This window comes from Chelmon rostratus, chromosome 2 (genome assembly GCF_017976325.1).
Source record: "Chelmon rostratus isolate fCheRos1 chromosome 2, fCheRos1.pri, whole genome shotgun sequence".
Taxonomy (NCBI): Eukaryota; Metazoa; Chordata; class Actinopteri; order Chaetodontiformes; family Chaetodontidae; genus Chelmon; species Chelmon rostratus.
The window spans coordinates 22,667,643-22,679,526 of NC_055659.1; the positions used below are offsets into that span (position 1 = coordinate 22,667,643).

Consider the following 11,884-nt stretch of genomic DNA (forward strand, 5'->3'; position numbering starts at 1 on the left):
TGTTATATCTTTCTCTGTGGTTTCCACCTCTTAGTTGCATCTGCACAGAAGATATCACACTTTTATTTGAATGGAGTGAAGAGGAAGATTGTATCCCTCATTGTTTACAAGTGGCCGCACCTGCTACAAATTACTGTGACTGTTTTCTATGCTATCCTCAGACTACTGGGAAATTATATGCATAAGTTATACCTCTCTAAAGCATGTCCAGATATTCATTGGCACTGCTAAAGCACATCAAAAAAGCACATTGGTACCACAGTGATGATACGTGAATAAGTGAATGGTGGGCTCATCTGTACATAACTAATATTGAGCTTTTGTTGAGTTTAAAATCACAATTCAGGTTTGTACAACTTTTAAAACTCTGTGCAATTCATGTATGGTAATATTCAAAGGATAATGCTCGGTTGCTGTTTGTTTACATTAATATGACTTGTGCAACCCTGTTTCTTGACCTCCCAAGCATGTGGCTTGTATCGGTGTAATAAAGCAGACTTAACATCCATGTAAGTACAATAGTCTGACATCCATGATAAATGTGTATGGGTCCATATAATGGCAGTTGCAATTAGTTCTTGAGTGTGGATATTTCACAGGCATTCATGCTAATAAAGCACAAATTTGCCCATAAATGACCTGTTCGTCATGTGTCTGCTCAGATTTCTTCATCTGATCCGTGTGAGAATGTGCATTTAACTGAAAAAAAAAGAGTTTGCTTCTCTCAGTTGTTGCATTGGATTGTACACCGGATGTTTAATCATCGCTTCGCCCTGAGAAATGGTTGACCCCTGAGCTTTGACCCGTGGCTTAGGTTTCCATAGAAGCAGGGGTAGTCTTTGAGAGGGGTGCTTGCTGGACCATGAGAGTCCAGTCCAGGTACAGTGGAAGGTCCACTATGACAGCGTGTGTCGTTTGCTCTTTCTGAAACAGTATTTTCCAGCCGGGACGAGCCTTCATGTACACAACCTCATCAGCGTCCAACTAATGCATGTGATGAAAAGTATTGTTCATATTCTCACTGGAAAATAACATTACTCACTGGTGAATCACTTGCTAGTTGTGGGTAACAAACAACATGGGGGTCAGTAATATTACAGTTCCTCCTGAGTCTGAATTGAGGGGAATTAAATAATGATGAATCATGTAATGTGCTTGGCAGTAATACTTACTTCCCACATGTAGAATTAATTTTACCTATATTTTTATTATTTATTGCTGTGCATAAATAACAGTCGAAGAGAAAACAGAAACAAAATAGCTGCAATCATGAGGCCATCTTGTGGCAGCAGTGCATCTACACCATGAGACTGATCATTTCCCACAGTCTGCAGCAGCTGCTCCCTTTAGAGCGAGACAGCATCTGGATGTATTGTAAGTGCAGTCATAACGAAGAGGAGGAGGAATGAGACCCTGTTTACATCTGGAGGTTTGTGAGGATGCACATCCCTGCCGCAGTGTGTCTGTATGATGACCGGTCTGGATTGGTCTGACATTTTTCAAAGGGTTGGTAGTGGAAATGATGAGCCCTTCTGACTGATACAACCTCCAGTGTTCTTCAAAGCGATTGAAATTTTATAAAAACTGTTATTTAAAAAGACTAACTAAAGAACTAAAGTATGTCCGGTGGACATCCTCCTGAGTGACCAGCAGGAGGCGACAGCAGTCTGTCTCAGCGCTCCACCGCTTTTAACAAAACCACTGAAACCGTTCACAACAAGGAAGTCTGCCACTGGGATGCGTCCATCTGTCAGAGCAACATCCGAGCAGACATCATGGCCTCTCTGCGGTACCTGAACGCCTTTATCTCCGAGCGGCTGGCGGCGGCGGCTGTGGAGATCTTCCTGGCGGTACAGAAAACGCTGATGGAGTACCAGGGAGAGATCAGCCGGTCCAAGCAGGAGATAGATCACCTGCGGACACTGGCGCTCTGGCCTGAAGTCAGATTACATAGATCGGGTGTGTGGATCAGCCTTTCTCGCATTGATAAAGACTATTAATTACTGTACATTCAGCTTGTTGTGAGGTGTGCAGCCCCCTTCAAGTTTTGTCTGTAAAAATCGATTTCTCTTGAGGAGATTTTATAAATGAAAGTATTGTGGGTCAGGTGACGTGTGACTTTTAACACACACACACACACACACACACACACACACACACAAACTTGTTCATGACACATTTTAGATTTGAATGTGAGTTTAAAGTCTGTTTTTTATCTCCAGTCTCCGCTCTCATGTCATTCAGCAGCTCATCAGTTCAGTCCTCACCGCTATGACCAGGACGATCAGGAGAGCTGCCCTGAGGAGGAGTGGACCCCGCATGTGAGCCCGGACCACCCGAGCAGCCCACATATTAAAGAGGGACATGACCGGCGAGGGCGGGCCTGTGGGCAGCAGAGCGATGCCACTGTGTCTCCTCAGTTTGTGAGAGGAGAAGGTCACGCCGGGACGCCCTCACACCTCTACAGGATATTAACTGTTGAACAGACAGCAGATATCAGAGCTGGTGATGGGCCCCGCCTTGGAAGAAATCCACAGTCCTCTGCACTTCGGCGAGAAGCCCTGACAGGTGAGGAGAGCACATCCAGCAGAGGTTATCTTAAGCTAAAATAAATCATTTTATTATATCCACCTGTGTGCTGGAGTGTGGTGAAACACCAGAAGCGTGCACGGGGGGGGGGGGCCGTTGCCCCCCTTGGGGCCCAATTGCCCTCTTGGACACCAAAACGCGTGCTAAAGTGCCCTCTTGGACGCCGAAACGCGCGCAAAAGTGCCCTCTTGGACGCCAAAACGCGTGCTCAAGTGAAGTCCTTTTCGCCCCTGCCCTTCAAAAAGTCTGTGCACGCCACTGTGAAACACTAAAACTACTCTCTATATTGAGACATTTTGTTAGGGTTGGACAGATTGCACATGGCCATTTGACAATAAAGCAAACTCCATCACAGTAAATCATCTTTTTCGTAATATAATATAAATTCATATTCATTTTGTCCGTTCAGTTAATGTTTTCACTGCAGGCCGTCAACACCAAGGTAAAGCTAGAGACCATGTGATGGGATCACACCAGCCACGACAGCAGTCAACATGTTGACGTTCTGATTCATGAGTACTCAGTAGTTGTTACTACATTATTACTAAGTTACTGAGTGCTCATGGCTTGGGCTACACCTGTCTTGGCCTCAGCTACACACCTGTGAAGTTTTGTGACTGCATCGTGGTGTCACAGCCGTGTCCACTATCCACAGAGAGACAGACATGGCAGAATACTCAAAACCACTTCTGTAGTAGTTCACATCACAATGGGTATCTCCAGGACCACATTGAGCCATGATGACACACACACACATGCACACATACACACACACACACACACAGGCTAACTAGTTTAAAATAACACCAGCCATGCTGTCACAGCTGGAAACAACTTCCCAAATGCGACACTGGATGTTCATCTTTGCTTTAGTTTGACGTGCAGGTAACAGTAACAAAAGGTGAACAGAGTCTTAGATGTGAGCATGTCTGTGTATTTGTCCTTTTGCGATAAAAACTAAAATGATGAGAGGTGTTTGCAAAGCGTGGTATACTGTGTTTTCAGACCCTTGTCCTTGCAGATCCACTTGAGGTCACTCGTGAGCAGGATGGGCCCGATGAGCAGCCGTACAGTGAACAAGACTGGAGCCCCTGTCAGGACCACGACGACCCCGATCCCCCTCACATCAAAGTGGAAGAGTGCACCATTCCTCTGGAAGAGACTGGCCACGACTACAAAATACCTGCGCAGTCAGAGAGGAGTGTTTATGATGAGCCTCTTTCTTCAAGTCCCGGCCACAACCAGTCCCTGACCAACCAAACATTTTACACATCAGAGGACAGGAGAAGAGATGATGAAGGAGAAAGCTGCCGACTGTCCGGACCGAGCAGAGTTTCCCACCACTTCTGCTCTGTAAATCAAAGCGACTATGGTGAGAATACAGAAGGTGTGGTGAATGGAGGAACGAGGTCAAAGAATATGCAAAACTCCAACTTGTGCGCTGAAGGAAGGGACAGTGTCGGCGTGGAAGAAGATTTAAGTGATCCCACCAGGGAGAGGAGGCACACTTGTCCCGTCTGTGCGAAACGTTTTAAAGAGTCGAGCCATTTGAAGGATCACGTGAGAATCCACACGGGAGAGAAGCCGTTCCAGTGTAAGGAGTGTGGCGTGAACTTCAGACAGAGTGGGGCTTTGACGCTACACATGAGAATCCACACGGGGGAAAGGCCGTACCGGTGCACCGACTGCGGCCGGCGCTTCAGTCGAAAAGGCGACATGGAGACTCACAGGGTGACGCATACAGGGGAAAGACCCCATCTGTGTGTGGTGTGTGGGAAAAGCTTCAAGAGGAAGAGCAACTTAAGCACACACCTGAAGATTCATGCAGAGGGCAAAATGGATTCCACTCAGCCACTGTGATTGTTTAAACACTGGATGTATCGTCCAGAGAGAGACTGTGTGGAAAACATGGGTTGCTGCATTCTATAGCAGTACGTTGACTGAAGTGTATAATACAGCTCCTGTTACATTTCTAAACATTTCTAAATAACCTGAATGATAATTTTTCATCATCTCAAAAGCAAAAACAAACCTTTAACCTGTTTTTGTGCATTTAATTTGACATGGAAATGTTTGGATTCACCTCTACACATTCAAATACACTGACAATATAAAGACAATGTAAACCTTAGGTTTGTCATTTCATTCCTCACTTGGTCCACATGTGCAAATTATGAAAGCTAGGCTCTGCTCATTAAATTGTGATTTGGGTGTACTGACTCCACTGGCTCTGTTTCCCGCCGGAAGTTATAAGGCCGAGTTTTCATGCTAATAATTTGAGAAATACATCCAAACGTGAACTCTTTCTGGTGTACAGTAGGGGAACTCTGTTTGCAAAGGTCAGCGATTCGATCCCAACATGGAACATAACTCCACTAACCCGAACTCTGACCAAGTGTTATGAATCATTCAAAAATCACTTAAAAAGCAACACTAATAGGAATGTGGGTTATTTTGAATGGCATACAACCAAATAGTAATACTCTGTTGTATTTAATGGTTACATAATGTGGAAATGTGTAGCAATGTGTGTGTGTTTTCTTTAGAAAAAAGATGCAATTTAAGGATACAATCTAATTAACAACTAATGGAATAAAGCACTGCAACAATGCATCTGTCTTCTCAAGCTGACTGTACAATGTGGAACTGTTTGCAATACTGTTTGGTTCCGTCTTGTTATTTCATTGTCTGAGTTTGCAAAACACTTAACTTTACCTGACTCCTGTTTTCACAGATATGTTTCATAGAAATAATTCATAACTACTGTTGCAGAAATAAATTTCAAATTTATTAGAAAATATACAACTTGTTCTCTCTCTTGCACACAATTGTAACCATAATACACACACACACACACACACACAAAGAAATTAATGAAAGAAATGTATAACATAAGTTTAATAAATAAACTGAATACAAAATCTAATAATTAAAGCTAGGAAACACTCCTCTACAATATATATACTAAAACACAATATCGACACACTTTGCCAGGAACACACAATATTTGTCAGTATATACAGTATGTTATTTCTTTAATGCTGATTTTCCTGAAATAGCAGACCTGTTATATGGGATGACGAATGCTTACTTTTACTTACTTAAATAAAGTTTTGAATTGAATGTAGGACTTGCAGTGAGGTATTTTCACAGTGTGGTATTAGTACTTTTACTTAAATGAAAGATCTGAATACATCATTTGCCACAGCTTGTAGCCGTTGTTTAGCCCTAAATAATGGCACTACGTGTGATTCAGATTCTCGCCACCAGGGGGCGGGCTCCGTCTAATCCGTGTTGTACCACAAATGTGACTGAATGTGAAGGTTTTATGAAGTCTTGCTGGTGAAATAATTAAAGTGGACATTTCTTTTCACCACTGATGCGTCTCAGTCTGACTGTGGACCCCTTTTAGTAAACTGACATGCAGTTTAGGCCTTAATCACTACACAAAACTAACTTCAAAAATAAATAACAAATGACCTAATTGAATGCAATGCATTTTGACATAACTAAAGCAGCAAATGTTTAGGCCTTCAAGCCCAGTGAAAGAGTGAGTGAAGATGACTGTTCAAAGATCAGGTTTGATCCGTTTTAGTAATGTAGGCAATCCAAACCCTGAATGTCAACAGTGTTCATGTTTTGTTGTCAATTTCCTATGTCCTGTTGGTGCATCTTCACCTGCACTACTCCCTTTTTATATTGTCCTACTTCCGTGTTTATTAAATGCACCAAAACGCCAGGGCCAATTCGTCCTATTGCCGATAAAACTGATTGCAGAAACATTCAGCACCTCGGACAGAGGCAGCTCACATTGTGACTGAACTGCTGCTGACTCTGCCAACACACTCTGAACACTTCATTGTTAAAACTGAATTTTATGCTGTCTTCCAAAAGCGGATGGCACAGCACTGACAATTATCTGTCAACTTCGTTTATTCATAACAACTCATTATGTTATTATCTTTCAACCAGCAGACCTTCAGTCTGAATTAAACATCTGCAGCTATGCAGCAAAGAAAAAGAAAAGAGACAGTTTCAAACAGAAATACAATTTCCAATCGATTTATTTTTGTTGTTGTTGTTGTTGAATTTATTTATAGTGAATTAATAGTGGGGGGAAACCGAAGCACTCGGAGAATGCCCACAAGCGAAAGTTGAAAAAGGCTTTGCCATGGTCCTGAAAAGATCGGTGATGGCCGTTTTGATGTTGATCTTTTTTGGCTTCACCAGGTACTTAATCATGCTGTCTGCCATATATTCTATTATGACCTCATCCTGTAACAGCATGAGCCTTCGCAGCAAGCCGGGGCTGCCAGTCTTCTTGCACAGGTCCTTGTGCGCCGCCTTGGCTATCCTTTTGAAATGGCGGGGTCCTGGCTTCACAGTGATGCAAGAGTCTGCGGTCTTTGCCAAGAGCAATGCTTTCGTTGTCAGCGTGATGTCTTCGGTTACATCGCGTGACACTCTCAACGATGTATGTTTCATAACCCGCTCAACCATTGCTGCTGCCATCATTGTGAAGGCCAGGTCGTCCCACGCTTCACCGGGCTGTGCTGTGTCCTCACGTGGAAGTTCAGCAGCTTCATCTCTGATAGCTGGTTCATCAGTGATAGACGCTGACACTGCTTCAGACACAGGTGTGTCACTTTCCCTTTCCGAGGGGCCCTCTGTGAGTGCTGGCAGATTTACCTCTAGTCCCGTAATCTGCCTCAGAGCATCACTCACGAGGTTTGTCTTCCCTTCAGGCTGTTGTGCCTGCTGCTTGAGCCAACTCCGTGTCAGCTCCATGAAAGTGTCCACTTGTGTCTGAACCTCGCGCACAACGTGAAGCCTTTGTCCTCGTTCTGGATTGAGGTGGCGAAAAGTGACCCCTCTCAATCGTTGAGACATAAGTGTGTGCCGCTCGTTGGAAATGTCGCTGGCAATTCTTTTGTAGAGGCACAAGTCATCTGTGCCCTTCGTCGTCGCCTGATCTTTCTGTGGCGAGATCATGTCCTCCACCATCCAGTCCACCACATCCATCAGCTGCTTCAGTGAGGACGTCTCTTCAGGTGCTTGGAAGCGGTCACAATTCTTCCTCAGTTCTGCCAGAGAGTGAATGAATGACTCCTTTGCAAATCTGCGGAAAACAAAGGCTTTGATTTGACTTCCCACCCTTTTCCAGCAGGATGCTTCGCTGGATTTGTCCTCTGATTCGAGCTGCATCTCAGGTGTGGCGTCTGTCTCCAGTTGAAGTTGGTTCATTATGACTTCAACAATGTCAGACGCGGCCTCGTCTAAATCCTGGGAGCAGATGGTCTTTAGCAGCTCCCTTTCCTGTGTGGTGAAGTCCTCATAATTGTTGCTGGCAAATAAATCATTCAGCTGGTTCTCCAGGATCTTCTTGACTGCTTCGGTGGTTTTGTCTTTGAAGCTACTGCCAGAAGAAACTTTTCCTGGTTCGTCTCCTTCCAGAGAAATGACGGGGGTCTGCCATGTGTCCCCACTTCCAGCCATCTCATTGTCCGGTTCAAACCTGTTTTCCATGGTTTGTGGTGACTGTTTTTGTGCCAGCGGAACGACGTGAATGTTCTCTGAAAAACTCAACTCAACTAAACTCTGAACTTGAGTCGCGTATGAAAGCTACAAACTTGCAGATCGACTGTGTTCGTGTTCGGATGCGAATGTTTTCTCAAAACTCTCAACTACACTCTGGACTTGTCTCGTACATAAAGTCAAGAAGCTGGCAGATCAACGGATTTTTTCTTTTCATATGATCTCCACTGCTCCACTGACGTCATACTTCAAGGCAAAAATGAGAATCTCTAAGCCCCGCCCCCAATCAACAAATCAGTAGCAACCTAGCAACCGTAACTAGGCAGAGGTGGCCAAAAATGTGATGATAAAATGAAATGATGAAAGTCCATCACAAGTTCTCACAGGCTATCCATCTTGTTCATTTATAACAACTCGTGATCTTATTATCTGTTAACCAGCAGAACATTAGTCTGAGTTACACATCTACAGCTATGCACAAATAATAAAAAAATATATATACATTTTCAAACAGAAATGTAATTTCCAATTGGTTTATTTTACTTGCCCCCCCCCCGCTCCCAATAATTACTCTTTGGAGCCTGAAAGGCTTGGCCATGGTGTTGAAGAAGGACCTGAATTTTCCTTCGGTTCTTCTTTTGCTGTTTCAACAGGTGCTTTTAAAGAATTTCAAGGATGAGAGTCACAAAAAGTATTTTCCTAATAGCAGATGGAAATCAAAGGCTGCCTCCAGGGAAACAGGTCAAACTGATGTCAGTGGCTGAGACCAGAAATCACGAGTGCAGCACCACGAAGAGCTGAGACAGATCAGCAACAAACAGGCCTGTTGCTGTGTTATGATGATTGTTGTGATTATTATTATAGGTGAGGCTACCCAGCAGATAGATAGATATTTTATTAATCTCCAAAGAAAAAAGCAGCATAAAGTCCTTAAAATGACCATTACTAGACGCAACATTTAACTGATGCTTACACATTAAGCCCTCAATAATTCTAATCCAATAATGTACTATTTATTGTTTTTGAAATGGGCCATTTTGCATAATGAATATTCTTACTTTTGCTATTTTAAGTCCATTTTGATGCAAATACTGATGGATGTAACATACATACTGATGTAATAGAGTATTTCTACACTTGGTAGTGCTATTTATTTATATCAGCTGAAACTACATAGTACAAATAGATTGGCCGGAGCCCCATCGCGCTTCTAAAAATATTTAATCCTCGAGCACAGTGACAGGAATCGATGTCATCGTCCTTGTTGCTGCCTTTTCGTGGTTCCATGGTGTAATGGTTAGCACTCTGGACTCTGAATCCAGCGATCCGAGTTCAAATCTCGGTGGGACCTGATTTTGGGAGACGTGAAGAATTATCCAGCAACTAATTATTACATACACTATGGAAGCATCGGGAATTTACGAATGAAGTCAACACTCCACTAATCCGAACTCTGACCAAGTGTTATGAATCGTTCAAAAATCACTTAAATAGCGACACAAATAGGAACGTGGGTTATTCTGAATGGCATACAACCAAATAGTAATACTCTGTTGTATTTAATGGTTACATAATGTGGAAATGTGTAGCAATGTGTGTGTGTTTTCTTTAGAAAATAGATGCGATTTAAGGATACAATCTAATTAATGACTAATGGAATAAAGCACTGCAACAATGCATCTGTCTTCTCTAGCTGACTGTACAATGTGGAACTGTTTGCAATACTGTTTGGTTCCTTTCTAGTTTGCAAAAGGCTTAAGTTTACCTGAAAATTTCAAATTTAATTGGAAAATACTCAACTTGTTCTCTCTCTTGCACACCAATGTAACCATAATACACACACACACACACACACACACACACAAAGAAATTAATGAAAGAAATAAGTTTAATGAATAAACTGAATACAAAATCTAATAATTAAAGCTAAAACACAATACTAACTACCAAAACACAATACACACTTTGCCAGGAACACACAATATTTGTCAGTATATACAGTATGTTATTTCTTTAATGCTGATTTTCCTGAAATACCACACCTGTTACATGGGATGACGAATGCTTACTTTTTCTTACTTAAATAAAGTTTTGAACTGAATGTAGGACTTGCAGTGAGGTATTTTCACAGTGTGGTATTAGTACTTTTACTTAAATGAAAGATCTGAAGACATCATTTGCCACAGCTTGTAGCCGTTGTTTAGCCTTAAATAATGGCACTACGTGTGATTCACATTCTCTAATCCGTGTTGTACCACAAATGTGACCGAATGTGAAGGTTTTGTTGAAGTCTTGCTGGTGAAATAATAAAAGTGGACATTTCTTTTCACCACTGATGCATCTCAGTCTGACTGTGGACCCCTTTTAGTAAACTGACATGCAGTTTAGGCCTTAATCACTACACAAAACTAACTTCAAAAATAAATAACAAATGACCTAATTGAATGCAATGCATTTTGACATAACTAAAGCAGCAAATGGATGTTTAGGCCTTCAAGCCCAGTGAAAGAGTGAGTGAAGATGACTGTTCAAAGATCAGGTTTGATCCGTTTTAGTATGATTAAATGTAGGCAATCCAAACCCTGAATGTCAACAGTGTTCATGTTTTGTTGTCAATTTCCTATGTCCTGTTGGTGCATCTTCACCTGCAGTACTCCCTTTTTATATTGTCCTACTTTCATGTTTATTGTTATGCACCAAAACGCCAGGGCAAATTCGTCCTATTGCCGATAAAACTGATTATTCTGGCTGAAACCAAAAATCTGAACTAGAAGCAGAAACATTCAGCACCTCGGACAGAGGCAGCTCACATTATGACCGAACTGCTGCTGACTCTGCCAACACACTCTGAACACTTCATTGTTAAAACTGAATTTTATGCTGTCTTCCAAAAGCGGATGGCACAGCACTGACAATTATCTGTCAACTTCGTTTATTCATAACAACTCATTATCTTATTATCTTTCAAACAGCAGACCTTTAGTCTGAATTAAACATCTGCAGCTATGCAGCAAAGAAAAAGAAAAGAAACAGTTTCAAACAGAAATACAATTTCCAATCGATTTATTTTTGTTGTTGTTGTTGAATTTATTTATAGTGAATTAATAGTGGGGGGAAACCGGCAATGATTGGCCGGGGGGAAAGACTGAAATAAGGCTCCGCGGTTGGCCGGAATATTTAATCCTCGAGCACAGTGACAGGAAGTGATGTCATCGTCCTTGTTTTTTTTTTTATGTGGTTCCATGGTGTAATGGTTAGCACTCTGGACTCTGAATCCAGCGATCCGAGTTCAAATCTCGGTGGGACCTGATTTTGGGAGACGTGAAGAATTATCCAGCAACTAATTATTACATCCACTATCGAAGCATCGGGAAATTACGAATTAGGTCAACACTGTGCAATTTCTCAGGAATTACGTCAGTTCATCATGATAGTGTCTTTGGCCATTTAAGTCAGGATGGCCGAGCGGTCTAAGGCGCTGCGTTCAGGTCGCAGTCTCCCCTGGAGGCGTGGGTTCGAATCCCACTTCTGACAACGACTTTTCATCGTAGTAGCATACTACCTACTACATACCACTCGTTTACGGGTAACTCAACAAATTTCTATATGAAGTCGTTCAAATACAAAGTGAGGTGTTTTTCAGTGGCTTGATAACTCCACTAGATGGAGTTGTTGAAACAAGAGTGTCTATGGACTTTTCTTGCAAAACAAAGTATGAAAACTGGATGTCATACTGAGAGCAGAACAGTAAAACATTGGC

At 42.3% G+C, this 11,884-nt stretch overlaps 1 protein-coding gene and 3 non-coding genes across 4 annotated transcripts; all 4 read left to right on the top strand.

The window, feature by feature from the left end:
• The first annotated feature begins 1,775 nt into the window (after positions 1–1,775).
• LOC121612892 (adult enhancer factor 1-like) lies at positions 1,776–4,449 on the top strand. Its single transcript, XM_041946058.1, has 3 exons — positions 1,776–1,940; positions 2,223–2,568; positions 3,611–4,449. Exons 1-3 carry the CDS (start codon positions 1,776–1,778, stop codon positions 4,447–4,449), a joined length of 1,350 nt encoding a protein of 449 aa, XP_041801992.1.
• A 4,954-nt stretch (positions 4,450–9,403) lies between these two features.
• trnaq-cug lies at positions 9,404–9,475 on the top strand. The gene has a single exon. It is a non-coding gene; the product is annotated as a tRNA-Gln (tRNA).
• Positions 9,476–11,360: 1,885 nt separating this feature from the next.
• trnaq-cug lies at positions 11,361–11,432 on the top strand. The gene has a single exon. It is a non-coding gene; the product is annotated as a tRNA-Gln (tRNA).
• Positions 11,433–11,575: 143 nt separating this feature from the next.
• trnal-cag lies at positions 11,576–11,658 on the top strand. The gene has a single exon. It is a non-coding gene; the product is annotated as a tRNA-Leu (tRNA).
• The last annotated feature ends 226 nt before the right edge of the window (positions 11,659–11,884 follow it).

What these genes read in the sequence shown, in the direction of transcription:
- LOC121612892 (XM_041946058.1), top strand. Translation starts at nt 1,776, where the DNA reads ATGGCCTCTCTGCGGTACCTGAACGCCTTTATCTCCGAGCGGCTGGCG. An exon ending in CACTGGCGCTCTGGCCTGAA is followed by an intron (nt 1,941 to 2,222) that starts GTCAGATTACAT and finishes TTTTATCTCCAG; the next exon opens with TCTCCGCTCTCATGTCATTC. An exon ending in TCGGCGAGAAGCCCTGACAG is followed by an intron (nt 2,569 to 3,610) that starts GTGAGGAGAGCA and finishes TTGTCCTTGCAG; the next exon opens with ATCCACTTGAGGTCACTCGT.